Here is a 22,268-nt window from a genome sequence, read left to right as displayed (position 1 = left end):
GATTATATTATCTTTTTTTTAGTTTTGCAGATAAACTATTTTATTTTATATTTTCCTTATACATTACATAAAATCTAGTGATTAACAAATGTTTTACAGGAAACCCAGTGGCTGTCAAATGTACTGGTTTCTTTAATCACAGTCTTGTAGATCTTGACAATTGTGAACATTGTCAACAAAACAATAAAAAAAAAAATAACCCTCAGGCTAACATCATGTTATGACATTTTTCCACAAGTACAAAATCACAGTACAGTATAGATGGTCAAGTCTGTCATATAGTGTTATTGTGTCCCCTTAAGTGTCTTTAAGGCTAGATTTAGAGTTCAAAACAATTTATAGAAATTCTCCAAAACACCAACCAATTTCTCCCCAAAAAACTTTCATTAAACAATTGAGTGATTAAAAAAAAAGCTGTCTTGGTCATTCTAGGAAATTCTTTCTCATTACTTGGCTGATGAAAGCAAATAATTGGACATTCCAGAACAAGAACTTCCTGTTAATTGATACAACATTCCAGTAGCAGTACATCGTTTTTACCTCTAGAGGGCAACAGCTCCTGCAGAACTACATTACTAGGGAGAACTACAACATAGATTGCTATCAACACAGGACATGTTTAAATGCATAGATTGATCAAATATATTTCTATTGCATCTTTGGCTTTCATCACAGGACATTTAGAACAGTCATTGTGTACAAAGGCAAACAGAGGTGATAAACAGTGCACTGTAGTGTACCCAACAAAACCAAAATATAAAAAATGACAATAAGTAAAAAAGGATTTGCGCTTTAGAGAACACTCAATGTAAATGCTCAATGTCTGGGCCTCTTGAACAGGTACAAATAAACCCACAAACCGACTGACCTAATTCTTGCAAATCTTGGCATCAGAAGAATATTCACTTGTATTCACACAGCGGTTTGCTCCAAAAAAATCTCTCAGCCGTTGTCAGCAGTAAATGACAGTGTGACTGATTTGGCACCAGTGAGAGAGAGAGAAAAAATGTCCATGTCTGGATTAATCTGGTCCAAAATGTCTTCCAAATGAGGCACCAACAACAAAATCTGTTGATGACAGCCATTATGGCCTTCTGCAGTCCTTTACACAGTACTGAGCTTCACAGCAAAAACACATCTACAGACATGAACACACATTAAAGTATCAAAAAGGAGGCTTACAGAGTCTTAATAGGCTTATTGCATAGACCCATCACCATCTGACAAAATACTCTTATTTCAGCACTAGTATATTTGCCTAAGTGAGTAAAATGTGTCCTGTGATACAAATTTACCATCATATCGGTGGAAGCATCTGAGTAACTTTCTAAGGTAGGAAGATCAAGATTCATCATGTGCTGTAACATAAAAGCTTATGTGGTGACAAAGACTCCTCATTTGTTCTTGTGCTGATCTGATTGCCATTAAAGATGGCGGTGAGAGAAACTTACTATTTATTTATATGAACTTATACAAAAACAATTCAACAAAATCCATTCTCATGCAACCACTAACAAAATAGTTTGCATTGTACTATTCTGAAGCATTAACTTGTTCTCTGCATTCAAACGAACGTTCATTTGCTTGCCACCCTGTGGTCCTGCCAAATGTTCAGCTCTTCCGATCAGCCTTCAGAAGGTGAACCACATGACATGGTGGAAAGTAAAATGGCTTTGAATTCATTCCTTTATTATACAACACCATTCTTCTGAGGCGCCGGGCAGAAACAGCCATTACTCCACATCATTTCTTTGTTTAGCATCTCTAGTCGCTTCTTTCGGGCTTGCCAGCACCTCGCCAGAGGCTCGAGGAAAAGAGAAACTGATGATAACAGATAACACACGCCTGCCAGATAGAAGGAGCAGTCGTAGGTCTGAGTGTAGTCGTACAGGAAACCTTTGGGACGAAAGGAACGTATATTAAACTGTTGACAGATGGAAAGAGAACAGTCAGTAAAAAACCTGACTCTTAAGATGATGGACTGATGGAGAAAACTTTATTCACTTTCCACCCCAGAATCTCCCCACACCTGTGTTCTGACTGGATATGCTTTTTAAACCATGGCTTGTTTTCACTATGCAAGCAGCCCCGGGTCTTGGGTAGGATAGAAAAATCTGTTTTGCTTCCCTGGCTGCTCATTATTTTTGGGGGGCGGGGGATTGTGGAAGGGGGCCCTGACAAGATGGTTCATGTTAGCATAACTGTGTTACAGAGTTCAGGGCAAGGTCTATACTTGCCTTCCTGAAGAGGCCCCTCTACATGAGTTGAATTTCCAAGAACTGTACTTCGCTGAAGTACTGTTCCACATAAGGAGATTCTGTGTTTGTGTTGATGACTGAATTTTGTTAATACATTTCAGCAAATAAATATATCTGTTCTATAATCCTTAAAGTGGCCTAATGGAATTTGTTTAGCAATACATTATAATAAAAAGGAGCCATATATACGGTATATTAGGAGAACTAAATAAGCTAGATGAGTTAACATGTCTTCCATCTGTAACCCACTTAAACAGAAATATGAAACTGTACAATCTCAGTGTCCCTTAAGCCACACACACAGAAGCAAGCATGTCTTATATATTATCATGTTCAACCAAGTCTTTCCAAAGCTGCTGATTATTTTTGTGAGACATCAAGGCCACATTTACCGACTGATGTTTATTGATTCCATGATCTAAGGAGTTCATCCAAACTCCACATACCTGCCAGAGGAGGACCTGTGAGACAGCCAAGCCCCACAAAGAACATTGAAAACCCCATTGAGTTGTTCAGCTTTTCAGAACCCACCAAGTCCACCTGGAAAACACAAATAAGGAAAATGAATAATATTTATGACAGATGATATATATCAGATTATGACTTCTCTTACTAAGCCAGAAAAAAATAGAACTTTGGTTAGCAAATTTTTGATATAGAGTATAGACAAGGCTTCATCGTTAAAGAAAAAGTTGTTTTTAAATGCCATATTCTTATAAAATGTATTAATAATGCATCACATAATGATGAATGACAACTGAAAATAGTTGTGCAGTATAATATTTTTTTTTAAAAATTGTTTAATTCACCAAGATGCTTTGATGAATAGAAAGTAACAATGTAAACTCATTTTATAACGATGCAAAACGGTTTATGACAATAAAGAATTTTTAATGCATCTAAATTTAATGCATCTTTGCTAAAAAATTACTGACCCCAAACTTTTGAACAGTAGTGTATATATTTTATACATTTTTAGCACCATGCAGTATGAAAAACCATTCACTTTACTACAGTAAATCTCTTGATCAAATTTACTCATAATAGAACAGCTGATTTGCATTTTACAATTGGACAAGCAATAATATTGTGTTGATGCAAACTTTATTTTTAATTGCTTTCTTGAGGTTCAGAGAGTTCACAAATTATCAATATTTGATTAGTCTCTTAGTTCACCAAAAATGAAAATCCTGCTATTATTTACTCACCCTCAAGTTGTTCCAAACATGTATGAGTTTCTTTCTTTTTTTGAACATAAAAGAAGAGTTGTTGGTCCTCACTGACTTCCATAGTATGGGGAAAAATACAATGGAGACTAGAACAATTTGGTAACCTATATTCTCCAAAATGTCTTCTTTTGTGTTCAGCAGAAGAAAGACATTCATACAGGTTGTGAACAACTTGAGGGTGAGTACATGACAATGGAATCTGCAGAATTTTTGGGTGAACTATACCTTTTTTAATGTCTATACATGTTGGCAACAGACTGTTTTTAGGTGCGAATGATGTCTATCTGGTTCAGAGTGAATCCATAGGTTGTAAAAATATTTGAAAGGTAAAACCGAAGATTCCTTCCAGAGGAACAGTGTACTGCAGTGCCACCTGTCAATCAAGCCCTCTCTCCTTACACTGCCCTCTGCAGTATTACAGCACAAGAACTCAGTGACTCAGAACTAGAAAGAAGACCTTTCCATTAACACATATAATACAAGTGAAGGAAACTGTACTAGGATGTCCCCACCCTGCCGGTCCACACACACATTTCTAATGAACAGAACGGGCTCATAACTCCTAAGACATATTTTCAAGCTGCTGGTAACATTGCTAACATTGAAAGTGCCAAAACATTTAAACAAAGACAACTGACATTTCAATTTTAAACTTAACTAAGTTATAGTATATTATCTATATCTACACATTTATACATCGTTGCAAGGCTGCTATGAAGAATTCTTGAAAGAATGTGTTGTAGTGACAATGTACTCACCAGTACAGGAAGTAGGAGAGCCATGTACCCCCCACAGAAGATGGCAAAGAAGACAGCGTAGACCATGAGCAAGATGTATGAGGTGGCCAGAGGGGAGAGAAGATTGACCACACCACACAGGATCAGGTAGGCTTTATGGTAGTGATATTTGTGAACCAGATTCCTGTCTGTCACCCAGCCAGATGCAAGTTGGGCCACCGTCTCTGTTATACCTGTGAGACAGAAAAGCTGTGGAACTGATGGACTGAAAATGGACCGCTTAGTTTTGCATTCTTCCAAGGTTTCATCCTTATATAGTATTGAGGCCTTATTTTAATTTTGTTCCAAACCTTCTGACCTCTTTTGAACATGTAAATGAGGACTGTCAAGATTCAAAATAACAAAACACCATAAAAGCCTTATGAAGGTGATCCAAATGTCTTATGTAGTTTATTACTTTAAAGCCATTTTTTTAGCTTTGTGTGAAAAACAGAATTTTCCAAATTTCCAAAATGTATGTCACTATCATGCATACACATAAAACAACATCTCTTTAAAATGCTTGCACACATTAAACATACTGTACCTCTGTTTCTCCCAAAATGGAAAATGGAGAATGGAGAGGTTTTGTTCAGTATTAGTCAGTAAATTAAAAAAAAGAAAGAAAGAAAAAAAATACATAAAATAAACTTCAAAAGCATATTTTACTTATTTGAAAAGGTAATTCACTATAGTTCAAAAGTTTGGGGTCGGTTTTTATTTTATTAAGATTTTATTTATTTATTTATTTTTGAAAATAATGAATACTTCTTTTTAGCAAGGACACATTACATTGATCAATAGTGACAGTGACTTTTATAATGTTACAAAATATTGATAAAATATGCTGTTCTACTGAACTTTCTATTCACCCCACCCCCCAAAAAAGAAACAAAAGAAAAAAAAAGGTATCTTGACTTTCACAAAAATATTAAGCAGCAAACACCAATAAGAAAAGTTTCTTAGCAGCAAATCGGCATATTAGAATGAATTCTGAAAGATCATGTGACACTAAAGGCTGGAGTAATGATGCTGAACTTTTTACCTTAGATTAGATTTTGAAATATATTCAAATAGAAAACAGTTGTTTTAAATTGTAATACTATTTTACAATATTAATGTTTTACTGTATTTTTAATCAAATAAATGCAGTCTGGGTGAGCATAAGGGAGTTCTTTCAACAACAACAACAAAAAATCTTACTGACCCCTAACTTTTGAACTAAATGTACTTATAAATTTAACAAACATGAAAAACTGTAGCGTACTTTCAGTTAACTGACTTCACTTGAAGCCTCTGGAGCACTATTTTTTCAGTTCAAAGAGTGACAGAAGAGGAACAGAAGCAATGATAACAGACAGTCATTTTGTGGTGTGCTGTACAAAGCGTTCATTACTGGTTTGTTTTTGCTGTTGTCTGTGCTGCAGTTGTGTGTCTATGGGCTGCAGAGCTTTATTGAACAGTATAGGAAAAGACCTGAGGCAGCACTATTGCAAATTCAAACATACACAACAGATCCAAAGTGTGACACTCTCTGCTGACATGCAGGCTGTCACAGTTTACTGAATAGGCCTACATAAAATGCACATAAATACCCTATACATGAGTTCTTATTCAATCTGTAATTCATTTATAACCTATCAAATCACATACTGAATGTTTACACAAAACCCAGAGGTGTTGCCATAATCTACTAAAAGGACCAGCTCATATACTTTAGAACCAATGGCTTGAACTGATGCTGCAGTTCATGCACATGTGGAGTCATTTATTGCTGGCCAGACATAAAACAAAGCAGCTGCTCAATGTTTGCATGTCCTCGGTGGACCACTAAAGGTGACATCCTGGTGTCCCCCGCTTGGACCCAAAGACATTTTGCGCGTTGTTTGTGTGTTTAAATCCCAGCAGGGCCATTGAGTTTCACAGCTGTTGCTGTCATGCTTTGCACAATGATACTTCAATACAGAATCTCAGTGACAAAAAGCAGCAAATATCTTTCAATGGAGGTTCCTAGTCCACAAAACTCTGTAGCGTATAGGGGACTTTTACCAGGGTAATCGGGCATGTGACAGGTGTTTGTGTCTTTGTGTACTTCACTCAGTGGACAAAAAAGGACTGGACGAATGCAATGTCCCCACTACATCAAAGACGGACAATAAGCCCTCACTGAGGTACAGAGTGCCCAAATGCATGTCTGATCGCAACCAGCTCATTAAAACACAAAGCGTGTTTGGCTCATCTCCTCACTCTCTTTTGTCCGCATTGCTGCCTCTGTGGCACGCCACACAATGTCAGCCACTTCAGAACTGGCCACTGAACTAGCAAGCCTAACGGCAGCTACAGCTGTTGCTTAGCGACTTCCCTCGGCTCGCCGACAGTGAGCGACATGCCACGAGGAGCCTGAGCTTTAGTTCCCTGCTCACCCTGTCCGATGTGAAAACAGCTTTCAAAGCGCAGGTGGAGGGGGTGGGGGAAAGGAGACATTTGGAATATCAGGGTCATCTCAGTTTGTGCACTCATGCACTATTTTAAGGCCTTTTTACTAGTATACATATTGCAAGTAAATTCACACTGAAAACTTTTGCACTTCAAATATCTGGATGACGCACTTAATTAACAAGAAAAAAAGGTGTGGAATGTTGGATACTCAACTATTGCAGCTTTCTTTACATACTGGAATGGGAGGGGCTATCAGACTCTGATGCTGGATGACAAAATGATCTAATAAAGTTCATACACTAGACAGTAAATTACAATAAAGGTGACTTGTCATAGTATATCAGAGACCATCAAAAAAAAAATAGAAAAAAACAACAACAACAGAAAAATAAATAAAAAACTTGGGACTCAAAACCTGCTGTGAATAAGTGATGCTAAGCCTACAAAACTACACTTTTCTGAGCCATTATTTCACTAATTTATGAATTTAAATGCTTTTGCTGTCTTAGAAATATTTATTATATAATTCCAAGACATGGATACACTTTTAAGTGTGACTCAAAAAGACGACTTTTTGAGTGTTTTATTTTAACTAACAGCCCATCATATCGGTCAGAATTTCAATAACAGTGCATTCTCAATTCTAATATAAAGCAAGTAATTTAATGGAGCCGTATGTAGGATTGTGGCCTAAACTGGTACTGCAATCACTATAAAAATACTGTAGAGCGATGTATCCCCTCCCCCTACCCCCTGACTCGAGGTTGCCAGATAAGCTGCAGGATTCAGCAGAAACGTAGGCTGCTTCAATGAGCTTCCAATGGCAAGTGACGAACAGACGTACACAGTATGTCCATGTCAGCTAACGTTATGTTACTTTGCACAAACATGCATAACTTTGTTCGACTGTCATGAATATATGAAATGTCCATTGACATCAAGTACAAGTTAGCCAAGCATAGATGAATCTTACCTGTCCAGGAGAAAATTAGCAACGTTGGTGTCTGTGTTCAAATTCATCTCCGTTTTCAGCCGTCTCCATCTTTCAAAAGCATCTACAATACAAATTCTGGTTTTATTTCGGACTTTGTCACGACGAATTTCTGAATTATAACAAGGTCTTTTTGATTTAGTAACATTAGACATTTTTATCCGACTGGAGTTAGGGTAGGTTACAGCAAAGCTGGCAACACGGATCCCGAAACACTACTGACTTCGTGATTGGTAGATAGGTGGAGGGAAGCGCGTCAGGCCAAAACACAAAATGACAACATCAACATCAGTTGAGGGCTGCAAGTCCACTTTTTAAATGACAATATCCTGGCCGGACTACTGTTGTCAGTGATATAAGTATTTGAAATGAACATGATTTCTTAATGTCTAGTGACACATCAGGGCCATTTTATGATTAATTGAAATAGATTTCTTACATACAGCTCCTTTAAGGAAACTGCATGGGGTATAATATTAAATATTAAATTTAACACTGACATATTTAAAATAACAATAGACATGTTGCAAATAGAGAGCCTTTATCAGGGTGTGTATTGCAGTAAACATTTTTGGGTGTCTATAGGGTGTCACATGTTTCCTACATACCCAGACAACAGACAACATGTTGGTTGTGATTTTCTGTTGAAAACATTTCCATTTTAATAAAGGCTTTTTAATGTTATACCTAAAATAAGTTTGAATAAACATATTCACACTGTCTTTCATTCACTGTGGCATTATTGATAGGACACTTGCAAGCCCTCTGGTTTTAGCCACTATGCCAAAGTTCATTTTTTATGTAAGAGCACTCATTGCATAACACTGCAGAATTTAAACTGCTCACAAATAATTAATGTGAAGTTGGCTGCCTTTTTGGATCAACCCTTTAAAGCCCATATTAGGGTACAGCTTGCTGCAAAGCATAATGGTTGTAGTGCATCGATCATGTAAGGCTTTATGGCTTTCCTGGAATACATCCCTGATGAAGCCAGAAAAAAAAACACGGCTTCACCAATGACATGCTGTCTGCAAGCACTGTCATTATATGGCCTTTTGTTTCTTTATTTTCCACAGTATAGTGCAGCAGTGCTTATGTCCTATTGATTTCCTCTACTGTTACACATTGTTAGTGAACATAGGTGAACTGTTGCAGCCAGAGAACAGCAATAACAAACATGCTGACTAGAGGACTTTTTTTTTTTGCATAGGTAACTTTTTAATTTAAATCATATTATAACCTTTGTCACAAACTCTTTATCTATAATATCCTTCCTAATGTAAAATAAATTCTGTAAAAGCACTTAATACTTAAATTAGATGACGGTGGAAAAGCATGACGTAGGATGGTCAAAGGTAATATGACTCACCAGCCACCGAGATGATGAAGGAAGCATCCATAGGCTCGATGCCCAGGTCCCGGGCCCTTGCAGACAAATGGAAGTAAGGTATAAAATATGCCAGCTGACTGAAGACCAGCGACCAGGTGTAGATGCAAAAGAAAGGGTTCTTCAACAGTGAGAAGTCCAGCACTTTTTTGGGGTTTTCAGGAAGATTTTCTGTTTTGCTGTTCTCAAGTAAGGAATCCACAGGAGAAACCCCATTCATCTCGGGGGAAGTTTTAATTTGGTTGCCGTCTGTACCATTCACCCCATTCTGGATGGATTTTTTGAGTTCCAGATGTGGAAGAGTGTTCTGTTCATGAACGGGGTTCTCTATTATAAGTGTGTCCCTGTGAATGGGAGGTGAGCTGTCCATTTTGGAAGTGCCATTGGACATAGATGTGTTGCCATTCATATGATTCTTTAGAGGTTCTTTCTCAGATCCAGCTTTATGAAGGGTGGAGTTTGACATGGGTGAAGCTTGAGGTCTAACGTTAATGGGCCGCAAAAGCATCCCAGAAGCCACCAGGTTCAGCATCAGACCTCCCAAAATCAACAGCGCTCCTAAAGACAGAACAGAATTTAGTCAGTGTCAATAATAATATTTTAACACAACTTCTTCATTACTTGTTTTCTTGTAAATAATTTAATTCTTTTAATTTGTATTTTCTATTCACTATGATACCAGGACAGTAGTATCATACTGACATTTTCTGCATTTTTGCTCACGAGCTCTTGAAGCAAAATTAATTTTTACTTCAAAAATCAAAAACAAGCTCATTATAGAACGTGTACTCATTGGCCAAATGGCACTTTTTATGTATTTTCAATTAAATGAAAAGTATAAATAAATATGAAAAATCACAATATGTACTGCCGTTAAAAAGTTTGGGGTCAGTAAAATTTATTTTTTTTAAAGGAATGGATACTTTTATTTAACAAGGATACTGTTTCCTTAAAATGACTTCTATTTCAGTGCTGTTCTTCAAACTTTCTGTCTCATTAGAAAATCCTTATAAACATGTCCACACTTTATTAAGAAGCACAGCCATTATCAACTAATAGTAACAATAAGAAGAAGTAGAAGAAATGTTTCTTTAGAATAAAACCTGATTATTTGAATGATTTCTGAAGGTTCATGTGACATTGGAGACTGGAGTAATGTCTGCTGAAAATTCGGCTTTGCCATCACAGAATAAAAATAGTTACTTTAAATTGTAATGAAATTTCACAATATCTCGGTTTTTGATCAAATAAGTGAAGCCTTTGTACGCATAAGAGACTTTTTTCAAAAAAAAGTGAAAAAATCTTACTGACACCAAACTTTTGAACAATGGTATGCATATTTGTCAAGAATTTATATATATATAAATAACATATCATTTAAAGATGTATACTGATATTACATTACAGATTTGATAAAAATGTAGCTGAAAGCCAATTACCCTGCCAAGCATAATGATCCAAAAGCAGCTGAGTGAAAGGAGCAAGGGCAAAGGTCAAACCCATGCCAGAGCGGCCAATAGAATATGCAGTTGCCAGCCTCTTTCGGAAATAAGTCACTGTTACAACAGATGTGGCCTGATAAAGAAGAGCAAACCCGAGACCTGGAAAAATCAAAGGTGTGTGCATGAATTTTTTACTCTTAATATCTATACTTTTATCTTCCAAATAAAATGAAACTTACCAACAACTATCCCCATGCTAATGTAAAGGTAAATCACATTGGTGGCAAATAAGCTGGAGATAAAGCCGGCACTGACGAGAAGCGCTCCAACTATGGAGGTAACCCTGTTCCCCAACTTGGCACAGGCCACCGAGGCCAACGGACCTAATGGGTCACAAACAAAACTGGGTTTATGACCTACCATATTGGATCGAAGATGGTTGCTATGGTGACCATACCTCCGGAGAGCCTGAGGCTAGACATGATGGATCCAATCCAGCTGATGCTCTCGGACGAGCCTCCAAACTCATCCTGCAATGCTACAAAGAAGATCCCAAAGCTCTTCAGTGTACCCATTACCAACACGTTCACCTGAAAAGACACCAGCAGATTCAACTGATTTCAGCTCAATACCGATCACCTCAATTTTATCATAGCAAAGACGTTTAAAATTAGAGTCTCTAACAGTAGGATTAATAACATACCAGGAAACAGTGCAGGACCACCATCCAACCCCAACCGCCATCTGGTGGATCCACATACACAACCTTCTTTTCCTTCTTCATGGCCTTAGCTTTTTGTTCAGAGCAGGAGATTTTGGCAGCCTTGCCATCACTGAAACATCACAACATCAACTTAACATCAACCAGTGAGTGATAAGGTTTCATAAAATTATCATGAGAACATGTAGACAAATATTGTCCCTCTTCACCATCTGAATCATACAACCACGTACAGATGAAAATGCTTCCATTATTATAACAAAGACAAATGAATGAAAAAACTGATAAAAAAGAATCCAATAATGGCAAATGTTAAACAGTTAATTTTTAATCTAATCTTCTGTTACTCTTTTATCTCCTTTGCCCTTTTTACATTTGGACCCAAATACAGTATCGCCAGCATAATGTGGTTTGATCTGGTGCTATCTGTTAAACATTTTCTAAACTCAGAATAAGATGCCACTGGTTATCAGTATAATATGAAGTGAACTGTACCCGATCCTAACACCATACCATCTAAATTACAGCTGAAAAAGTGAAGTGTTCTGGATCCGAGCCTGATACCTTCTTATTTACAGCTGAATAGAGTGTGTTTCTAGTACAGTGTTCAAAATGACACAAAAAGAACGGTCAAAGGCTAACGGGTTCATTCAAACAAACACCTGGCATGAAGTTAACCGAACGGCGAGCCCCTGTGCAGAGATGGTGGATCGTCTGAAATATTTCACAGAGATAAACGCTTGCACAACTATAAATACTGAGCAGCTTTTCTTAAAGGTATAGTTTACTCAAAATATAGCCAAATACAATTTACCTTCATTTTGTTTCAAATCTGTATGATTTTCTTTCTTTTTTAGATCACAAAAAAAGAAGACATTTAGCATCATGTCTAAACTGCTATTGGACGTACAGTTGAGTGTTGGTCACACTTTTGTTTAGGGGAATAATTCTCACTATTAACTATGACTTTTGCCTCAATAAACTCCTAATTATTAATTAACCATACAGTATATAATATGGTTATACAGAATAAGGAATTAATATGTTCTTTAAAAGTATCAATAAACAGCCCGTTTTTAAGAAATATGCATGCTGATAAGTACCTTAATACTGAGAATTGGTCCCTAAACTAAAGTGTTACCCCGTTGTGTGTTTAGAACTTTTAAAAGTCAGAAACAGATCTGGAAATTCATAGCCTCACTGATGAAAACACGACTGTCCAACAGAAAATATGTGGATTGTAAAGCTCTCGTACATAAAGCTCATGATTTCAAGTAGTTGGCTGCTCCTTCAAGAGAAAACAGACAAGTGGAGAGGCAAAGCATGCAAAAACTGCTTAGAGGATTACAGAGCAATGAATTGGGCCAGTGTGCTGTAAGTGAAAACATTTCCTTCCATGTGCTTACCGAGGGCCACCCCGGAGTGTGTCTGTGCATGTGTGTGTGCTTGCGTGCATGCATATATTCCAGATCACATGTGTGAATGCTTCAAGTGATACTCCACCCCAAAATGAAAATTTTGTCATTAATCACTTACCCCCATGTCGTTCCAAACCCGTAAAAGCTTCGTTCGTCTTTGGAACACAACTTAAAGGGGTCATATGATGTGATTTTAATTTTACCTTTCTCTTTGGTGTGTCACAAGCTCTTGGTGCATAAAGAAGAGCTGTAAAGTTGCAAAGACTAAAGTCTCAAATCCAAAGAGATATTCTTTATCAAAGTTAAGACTCCGCCACGCCCCCCTAAAAAGGCTCATTCAAACACGCCCCCACATCTCTACATCACTATGTGGAAAGATTTGTGTAACGCCGCCCAAATGTTCACGCAAAGAAAGAAGACATGGTTTCAGTAGCCGCAGTTAGTGTTGAAGCAGCCATGTCAGGGAGATGCTGTGTGTATCTAGGCGAAAGCAAAAGCACTTTATTTGGCCTTCCGAAAGTAGACGCAGAAGCTTTCAAATTACTTACAACAGAACAGTGACGCATTTTATGGACGACAGTTTCATGAACCTAGGAGAGGAGTTAATTCTGACTTTGCTATGACAATCTGCCGCTTCTGAATCAGCTACTGTAAGTATGTTTTGTTATTAAAATATTTGCTATTGAGCGTTGTGTGTGTGTGTATGTGAGAGAGAGAGAGAGAGAGAGAGAGAGAGAGAGAGAGAGAGAGAGAGAGAGAGAGAGAGAGAGAGAGAGAGAAAAACAGGGTCACACAGTGTAGTCAGCTGTCTTAACCGTCCATGGCTTGTGTACTGCAAACACATACGAGCCTCATCATTGTGACTCTGTTCCCCTTTCGGGCTTGAAATGATGGTAAAACTAAGAACATTATTAACTGTCTTTACATTTATTTTGAAAGATGAAGCTCACGATTAGGGAAAGGGGCGTTACATTTCCGACGAGTGCTTGCAGTGTTCGGCCAATCACAATGCACTGGGTCAGTTGGCCAATCAGAGCAGACTGCGCTTGTCAGAAGCAGGGACTTTGTAGAAAACGACGCGTTTGAGAGAGGCGGGGCATAGAGGACCTACAATAATGTACAGTATTTGAAAAAGATGTGTTTTTTTGTACATTAAAGCATGTCAACATATTCTGTTACACCAAATATACAAAGTAATTATCTTTAAAAAAGCATCATATGACTCCTTAAACATATTTTGGATGAAAACCAGGAGGCCTGTGACTGTCCCATAGACTGCCAAGTAAGTAACACTGTCAAGGTCCAGAAAAGTATGAAAGACATCATCAGAATAGTCCATCTGCCATCAGTGGTTCAACCATAATGTTATGAATCTACGAGAATACTTTTTGTAAGCGAAAAAAACAAAAATAACGACTTTATTCAATAATTCCTCTGTCAACAGTTTCCTCAACAGGCCTCCCGATTTTCAACCAAAATATCTTAAATTGTGTTCTGAAGACGAAGAAATCTTTTACAGGTTTGTAATGACATGGGGGTAAGTGATTAATGACAAAATTTTCATTTTGGGTTGGAGTATCCCTTTCAGGTCACGGGTAAGTGCAGGAAGTTGCATTGGAAAGGACTATGGTCCAACTTGTTACTCACCCTGATTTTTTTCACTCAAAAGCCTCTTTAAAATCCAGTGCTAATTGCATTTTTACTAACTGCCCTATGCAGCGACTGAGTGAGCATTTTTTTTTTGGTCACCACCTCAGTGTTCACATCCTGTGCTCTGGTATGTTGCAACATCATTATATCATTATTTATGTGACAGTCCTGCATAACTTGGTTACTTTTTGTTTAAATTTAAGTATATGGGTGAAAAGGGCTGCTGATTAAAATGTAAAAACATCCACCTTAAAAAAAAGCTAATTTAGATATCATAATCTTAGGCAGTTAGAGAAAAACACTTTGAAAAAGACTCACCTGTATTGCTCTTTTGGCAGCATAGTTGTTGCAGAGAAAAATAATTGACCTTTAGGGTGACAGCTTATTTACGCTGTGTCATCTTCTGGACTGGAAGCTCAACTTGCAGATCTTGTTTTAGACAAACCTGTTACACAAATTCTGTTATAACTTACTTTTTTAGATCTTTTGGACCTTCCCCACACAAGAATCTCTAATCATTGGGTGTCCAAGGTTTGTGTCTTTCAAATAATTCTCAGAGATTTCATGCATGCTGACAGATGCACAATGTAGTTAATCTTACATTCATTGTTAGAGACGTCTGACTGGTGGTCACAAGCCTTCCCAACTGCAGTGATTTCAGGTATGAATTGTCAAAGTACTGCTTTTGCCTCAAACTTTTTAAACAGTTGTTTTGCTGGCATACCTGTGTGGAACTTTACACCCCTGTGACTGTGGACCCTCTTACCTTGTGTTGGGTTCATGCAGGGGTTGGCCTTATTAATTAGTTATATAACCTCAATTCAACTGAGAACTGCATTTAAATCTATAAATCTCATTCACTGATGAATCAGCAAATGCAGTCTTGTTATTGTGACATCACAGCCAGTGGAAGGAAATCTCTTGACCTCTCCTTTGATTCACTGTAATGTTTTCTAAACACATTCAAAGAAGTACATTTCCACACATTGCCTCCCAGTGTCCTTACATCAAACATTTAGTCTGCAAAACATGCTAAACTTTTCACAATGTGAAACATACTAGTTTAATCGCCTAGGATTAACTATGTTCTAACTTTGGGGGAAAGTGTCCTCATGGAGGCTAATCTAGTATCACTCTTATAGCCTACAAATAATAACCTCTCGTAAATCCTAACTTTTATTTAAACAAAAGTTTGTAATACTTGAACCCTTCAAATATTCATACCGGGAACGCACCATTTAGGACATCCCACACAGACTACAGCGTTATCTTTCCTCCTCATCCTCAACTCAACCACCCTGTCCGGTAACTAGACGTGCGGTTGTGTAGTTAAACCTCTAAATATTTAGGCTTAGCTTATAATCCTATACTATGACAACAAGCAGTGGCGAGAATGATTTTACCTCAAACGCTAGAGAGCCGATGCTGTCGCGAGGTGTCCGCAGCCGCATAGCGCCCGTGTGGGTCGCGCGAGCCCAGCGGCGAATGTGAATGTGCGCTACTTGAGTGCAGTAACCTACTTTACACTTATCGATAACAGTCGATAGAAAAACCACCGTCAGTTAAACCTCCGGCATCATATGACCAATGCTTTATGTTCCGATAAAACATATCGGGTTTTATTTTCCTGTAAGTGAAATACATTCTTGATTTTTTTTTTTTTTTTTAATAATAGGCTACTAATACAAAAGTTTATTTTTTTCCTCCCACGTGGTACTGGCACGGATCGGATATGGCCCGCGAACGTGTAAAAAAAGCACATGGATTCCGATATTCTCAGATCGGTTTCAGGCCTCATTCATGTGAATAAATCGGATATGAATCGGATAACTTACGTGCATTTGTGCCTGCATGCAGTGTAAGGGGGCACGAACATTTCAATTAGAGAGTTCTCTTATTGTAATAATAACTAAAAATAGATTTAGAGAGCTCTCTAATTGTCATTGTTACTAGTAAGAATGTAATTGTAGAGCTCTCTAATTTAATTGTTACTAGAAAAAAATGCAGTTAGGACGAGTAACGCTTGGAATATTTTAAGCTAAAACGGCTTGCCGTAGAAAAATCTCTAGTTATCTATCAGAGTATGCATTTCGTTCGTCTGTGTTAAATAAGAGTCGATATGGCGCCGAAATGTGTTGCTTTAAAATCACGCTGAGTGCTGGATGCCGCTGTTATCAGTGACGGCGGCTCGTGCACAGACGAGAGCTTCAATCTGTTGTGGTCGGCTCTCTATTCGTTTCGGGTGAAATCACAAAAAATGCACACAGTCATATCCCTTCTCATGATATACAATCACTGGTGAACACATTTGGATTTAATGAGAAAAAAAAAAACTATACGATGGCGGATTAGAACCCACACCTGCTAACTTGACACAAGTTACCGCTAGACCATTCTACTAATTAATTATTTTGATGTAAGGATGAAAATTAAAAATGTTTCTATGAGTTCTGTCAATAAGATAAACTCTTTGCGTTCATATTCTGGACTCATTTGCCTTTCTATACAAAGTATGCTTTATGAATAGTGTGTGCAGAGTTTGGACTTTTAATATCACTGTCATTGAGACGTCAAGTTAAGCCCGTGTTGTGTATTTTTTTTTTTTTTTTTTTAAATAAAAATAAATAAATCCGATTTGGTCATCCAGATCTGCAGTGTAAATGCAGCCTTAAACTTAGCCTTGAAAAACGTAGTATTTCTGTAATGTAGACTTGTGAACATGTATGCAACCGAAAAATTCATTCTGTAAATTTTCAAGGAATATTTCATAAACGCAAACATATGGAAGGCGAGGAAAAGAAGGACTTACCATATTTCCTTTAACAATATCAGTCAGTTTATTTCAGGTTTCACTTGTTAAGGCTTGATTTGGATAGACGTCTCCTCATGCGCGTCTTCAGTTATGCTGCAGGTAACTTCCGCAGATACCCCGATGACAGCTCCTCCTAAGTAGTTGTATGTCGTGTCAAAGTCATCCCTGACCATGGCTGGACTCCCTGTGGTTGATTTTTCCTACTTTCTGAAAACTTGTTCCCAGTCTCTGAGTCTCTCGGTGTCACATCTGACCGGCACAGATCGGAAGCAATGCGTTCAGACTGTGCAGAGCCAAAGACGGCCCCCAGTTCATTTAACGACCATGTGACCGGAACTCAGAAGCTAAGTATTGAAGTGGAACTAATTTCAGAGGCTTTTCTGGACTGTGGCTATTTGAAAGAGGTCAAAGCAACACACTGTAAAAGCTTCAGGGGCAAATAATAAATGTTTAGGTATTCAGATAGACACCACTGTGTGTTTTGGTGGAAGGCACTGATGTGAGATTCTTAGGCCCTTAAAACGTTAAAGGCAGGTTAATGTTTGAGGTTTTTAGAACACAGGTAAATAGACAGGAATGACAAAATGTCCTAAAAGGTCTAGACCTGTACATTCTGATATGTAATCCCAGGTAAAACATTGCCTTGCAAGTGTTGTGCTGTATCCTTTTTCATCGCAGGTCTCATTATGGTCTCAAACCTTCTAGAAACACACCTGCTGCATTCTGAAATGTTAACCATACAAATGTACTTAGAAAACATTTATCTGCTGTTTAAAGCACACACAAACCCTCCACATGTACAGGTTGTTCTCAGTGCTGTTTTTGTGCTTGGAAAAAAACTGTACATAAAAAAAAACCTAAAGGTTATGAGTGACAAAGGGTATATTACAGGTACAGTACGTCAAAAATAGAACAAAGACTACAATGCATGATTTCTTCTCTATTAGTATTCATGGTGCTCACTTAAGCGCTAACTTTGCCAAACTCTGTTTCTTATTATCTATGTTAAGGTTAAAATGATGTCTCTTTTACAAAATCAAAAGCTAAGCCAAGTGATTTCACTGTTAACTGTTATCAAGAAAGGAACACTCCATGACAGGCCAGAGTGTTTACAAAATGCAGAGAACAATTCTCTGTATTTTCCATATGCACACAAAAAAACATACAGAAAAAAGGATAGTATATTTCTGTTATTCGTAAAATAAAACGATAGTGATTGTTACCAAATTTTAAATGTTATGTTTGTCAAAATTAACTTTTATAATTGACCATTATTAAGAAGCATGTTGAAAAAAAAACCTCACCTGTCTCAACTTTAATAATTTCCGGTTGTTACTCATGCACATAAACTATAACTCACAATGATCCATTAAACTGTTCTCTGTGAGGTACTTAATGAATGTAAAATCACTGTGATTATCTTCAGTATATATCTTCTCTGCTTCATGCTAAATGTGATACAACTACTGCCCCCTTCTGAACACATTATGGTACTTCAATTAAAACAGCCCTCACAAAAGACTCAGAATTATTTTCCTTAAATAACACAGTTTATTAACTGGGAAAAAATAGTTTGAACAAACAAAAAAGCAGTAAACTGTGGAGTATGGTTGAAAGAAAGTACAAATATTGGAAAATAAATGATCGATTAACCATGTACACAAATATCTGATGGAAGACAAGATTTCATCCAATCATTAAACTTCTATGTTGCTGACAATAGACCATTGAAGTTTTTCAAACTCAAAATAATGATGTTTAAAAACACTGCACGTATTCAATTTCTGACAATTAGAAACAAACTGAATTTATGATGCCATCTTATGTACAGCCAGTGTAATTGTTCCATGTGTTCTCACCAAAACGTTCCTGCAATGACAGAATTATATTAAGGGTCCCATTTAATAGTTAAAAAGTGGCAACAATATTTATTATAAGTCACGTTATGTCACATAAAATTTTAAGAACGTGTGGTGGAGGGGCAGGTACTTAATGGGATGAAAGCAGCAAAGTTTGGAGAATATGCCCTTAGTTCTAATGAACTACGCCCCTGAATTATTCAATTTTATTTTTTTAAATGAAGATACTAAACATTTAAGATCTGGAGTTTGTTTTTTTTGTTCTTGGTTATCTCTCAAAATTAAGCTTAACTAAGTTCCCATAAACTAGGCAGATGCTTGTCACTTAGCTTCTTACCCGGAGTCAGACTCCAGACACACAGTAGGAGAGTCAGTGGGGTCTTTGGTTAGAGAAGCAGCTTGCCTGGCCAGCACGGACACAACTCCTCCATGTTCATCAGAAAGCGAGCCACGGCCTGAGATTAAAACATTAAAGAAGTTGACACTTACAGTACATGGATCATCCCCAAATTATGGTGAGCAATTAAAAAGATTTCAAACATTCAAGATAACCCATATGAGAGCAAAATTCTGTAACATTACATTTTATTGAACAATATGTTCATTTTTATACCTGTATATTGTTTTAGACATTTAAAAAAAAGTGGGAAAAAAGAAAACAAGAAACAAAAAGAAACAAACTGTAATAAATTTAGTGTTATTTTAGTATAATAATATACACTGTTGTAGTTTTCATTAATATTTGGAATTAGCTTTTTAATTTTTATATTTTCAATTATTTTAGTTTAGTTCAGTTTTCAGTAATTTTAGGGCCTCAAATTAAACATATCTATGTTTCTTATTTTTATTTAGTTTAATATTCATTTTTTCCATGTAACATACATATATACAAATACACACATAATAGTTTTAGTTTGGGTTGAAAAGTTTCCATTTTGAGTAATAATAATGTCCCCAGTTTTATGAAAGTAAACTGAATTGAACCACATTCAAAACATTTGTATTTGTCTATATTTTTGGCTAAACCTTCCCTTGTACCCTTATGTAAATATTAACATTAAATTAATGTTGCTGGAATAATGCAGGTATGTAAATTACTCAAATAACACTACCATCATGACCTAGTGGATGAATGAATCAGAATTATACTTACATCCTAGATTATGGCCTTGAGCGTCTGTGCACAAAACCCCAACAATGGCAGGATTTTTCATTCTAGTGAAAGAACAGATTAGTAAAGCAGCACCTAAAATAAGTATATATGCTTGGAAAAGAATGCTATATTTTAACTTACGTGTCGTCAAGATGCTGCTCCAGTGCACCCTCCATAATAGAAGCCTAAATAATGTTCTTAAACGAACAGAAAAATGATATATTGTAGAGAGAGTAGCAGCGATATTTATTATGTATTACTTCCGGGATGTCAGCTGACATTCTACCACACTACTCCAACACTACGGCGCCCTCTAAGGAAAAAATACTAATAGCGCAACCCAAATCCAAATCCATAAAATAAAATACATTTTTTTTTTTTTATTTTTTATTGCTTAATTTACATAACAAGACAGGGAACCAACAATGTAAGACACTTTCATATAGACCAGCACAGAGTTTACATTAAAGAACAAAAAAATAAAAATATAAAAAATAAATAAATAAATAAATAAAATAAAATAAAATAAAATACAACAAAAGAGACAATAACAAGGAGCAAGGATGAAACCAAAATTGTAGTCGATGAAGTTATTTAAAAAATTTTTTTTAAATAATATATATTTTGACAAAGAGAAGCATAACTTTTCCGATTTTCGATTAAGTTTTTTGAGGCATTTTAAGCTCTGAAACATTTTAACAAACTCACATAAGAATATATTGAAGGAAGGTTTACATTTTTTCCATTTACAAGTATGTATGTGATATTTAACCCATCAACAAAACAAAAATTCACAACATCAGAGAAGGATGAATTTAAATCACATTTAAAAAAGAGCACATCTTGCTGGGTTATAGGAGAAACTGTCTCCATTTTTACTGACAACCAGCTATGTATATCAAACCAAAATTTAGAAGAAAACCTCACAGTAAAAGAAAAGGTGATCAAGTGTTTCAGGAAATGAAGAGCAGAAACCACAAGGATGCACATCGAAAATGAAATCGTTTTTGTATAAAGTCACTAACTGGATATATCCTAAACATAATTTTATAATGAGTCTCCTTGACCTTTGGAGCAACTGGGTAAGCCATATAACGGGTAAAAAGCTTTGTCCCTTACTGAGGTTTCAACATCTCCCAGAAAAACTAACATTTATAATCACCAGTGATGATACGTTTAAGTTCTTTATAAATAAGTTTGTTATTACACTTATAGTCTAAGAGGTCAACATTACATATTTTTTCAAAGAGGGAAGAGAAACTACTGGTCTAGATAAAAGATCAGAAAAAACTACTTTGAATTATTCTTAACAATCCAGTAGGTATAGCATTGCATACCTTATTATAACCTTTTAATGTAATTTTAACTTTGTATTTACTAATGAAATCAATATAAGATAAGAAAAAAGCCATTATCATCTAACAAATCATGAATAAAAAAAAATACCTTGGCTAAACCAATCACTTTTAAACAGAGATTTTCTATTAATAATTACAACCCTGTTGTTCCAAAGAGTGGAGTTGTGAGGGGAAAAGTTATGGGTAAACATCATTTTCCAAAATAACAGTACTTGTTTATGAAAATTAGATACCTTCAGAGGAATTTTACAAGGGTCGAGATCACATCTCAACACAAAATCAAGGCCGCCAATTTTTTTAAAAATGTGGTTAGGAATATGGTACCATATTGGAATGTGACTTTATTAAACACTCTTTCAACCATTTTATTCTGAATGTACCAAGAAGAGATTCAAAGTCAATGGCTCTCAAACCTCCATGTTCATACTCTTTTACCATATGAAATTTACGTAGATAATGCGTTTTATTTTTCCAAATAAATTTAAATAAGATTGAATTCACCGATTTAATTACTCTCGGGGCAGTATACAAGGCTTGAGATAAGTAAATAAGTTTGGATATTCCCTCAGTTTTAGTTAAGAGAATTCTACCCAATATAGATAGGTCTCGAGATAACCAATGATTTAAGGATTTTTTTCATACTTTCTATTTTAGAGTTAAAATTTGAATGTTCTCTATTAACAACATTATTTGTAATCATAACCCCTAAATACTTAATCTCCTTTTTTGGTGGAATGCCCTCTATAACGTGCTAAATTACAATTATGGATTGCCA

The 22,268-nt window shown here is 36.4% G+C and overlaps 2 protein-coding genes across 3 annotated transcripts; both read right to left on the bottom strand.

The window, feature by feature from the left end:
• Nucleotides 1–108: 108 nt before the first annotated feature.
• LOC109094632 (monocarboxylate transporter 5-like) lies at nt 109–17,910 on the bottom strand. 2 transcript variants are annotated; one of them, XM_042762244.1, is made up of 10 exons: nt 17,121–17,910; nt 14,630–14,756; nt 11,226–11,355; nt 10,980–11,112; nt 10,762–10,905; nt 10,520–10,681; nt 9,063–9,638; nt 4,246–4,457; nt 2,705–2,798; nt 109–1,896 (listed from the first exon to the last, which is right to left on the bottom strand). In XM_042762244.1, exons 2-10 carry the CDS (start codon nt 14,650–14,652, stop codon nt 1,691–1,693), a joined length of 1,680 nt encoding a protein of 559 aa, XP_042618178.1. In that variant the 5' UTR covers nt 14,653–14,756; nt 17,121–17,910; the 3' UTR covers nt 109–1,690. The 2 variants fall into 2 exon arrangements, with proteins under 2 accessions (XP_042618178.1, XP_018963903.1); XM_019108358.2 differs by lacking the exon at nt 17,121–17,910 and adding an exon at nt 15,715–16,177.
• Nucleotides 17,911–18,651: 741 nt separating this feature from the next.
• Nucleotides 18,652–20,437, bottom strand: LOC109095526 (ragulator complex protein LAMTOR5-like). The gene is made up of 4 exons (XM_019109252.2): nt 20,277–20,437; nt 20,136–20,197; nt 19,320–19,437; nt 18,652–18,992 (listed from the first exon to the last, which is right to left on the bottom strand). Exons 1-4 carry the CDS (start codon nt 20,309–20,311, stop codon nt 18,932–18,934), a joined length of 276 nt encoding a protein of 91 aa, XP_018964797.1. The 5' UTR covers nt 20,312–20,437; the 3' UTR covers nt 18,652–18,931.
• Between the last annotated feature and the right edge of the window lie 1,831 nt (nt 20,438–22,268).

The sequence above is a fragment of the Cyprinus carpio genome, chromosome A8 (assembly GCF_018340385.1).
Source record: "Cyprinus carpio isolate SPL01 chromosome A8, ASM1834038v1, whole genome shotgun sequence".
NCBI lineage: Eukaryota > Metazoa > Chordata > Actinopteri > Cypriniformes > Cyprinidae > Cyprinus > Cyprinus carpio.
This window is presented reverse-complemented; position numbering and strand designations above follow the sequence as displayed.

What these genes read in the sequence shown, in the direction of transcription:
- LOC109094632 (XM_042762244.1), bottom strand. Translation starts at nt 14,652, where the DNA reads ATGCTGCCAAAAGAGCAATACAG. An exon ending in TAGCATGGGGATAGTTGTTG is followed by an intron (nt 10,682 to 10,761) that starts GTAAGTTTCATT and finishes TGATTTTTCCAG; the next exon opens with GTCTCGGGTTTGCTCTTCTT. An exon ending in CTCTCCTACTTCCTGTACTG is followed by an intron (nt 2,799 to 4,245) that starts GTGAGTACATTG and finishes TGTGTTTTCCAG; the next exon opens with GTGGACTTGGTGGGTTCTGA.
- LOC109095526 (XM_019109252.2), bottom strand. Translation starts at nt 20,311, where the DNA reads ATGGAGGGTGCACTGGAGCAGCATCTTGACGACAC. An exon ending in GAGCAGCATCTTGACGACAC is followed by an intron (nt 20,198 to 20,276) that starts GTAAGTTAAAAT and finishes TTCTTTCACTAG; the next exon opens with AATGAAAAATCCTGCCATTG. An exon ending in TCAAGGCCATAATCTAGGAT is followed by an intron (nt 19,438 to 20,135) that starts GTAAGTATAATT and finishes TTTTAATCTCAG; the next exon opens with GCCGTGGCTCGCTTTCTGAT.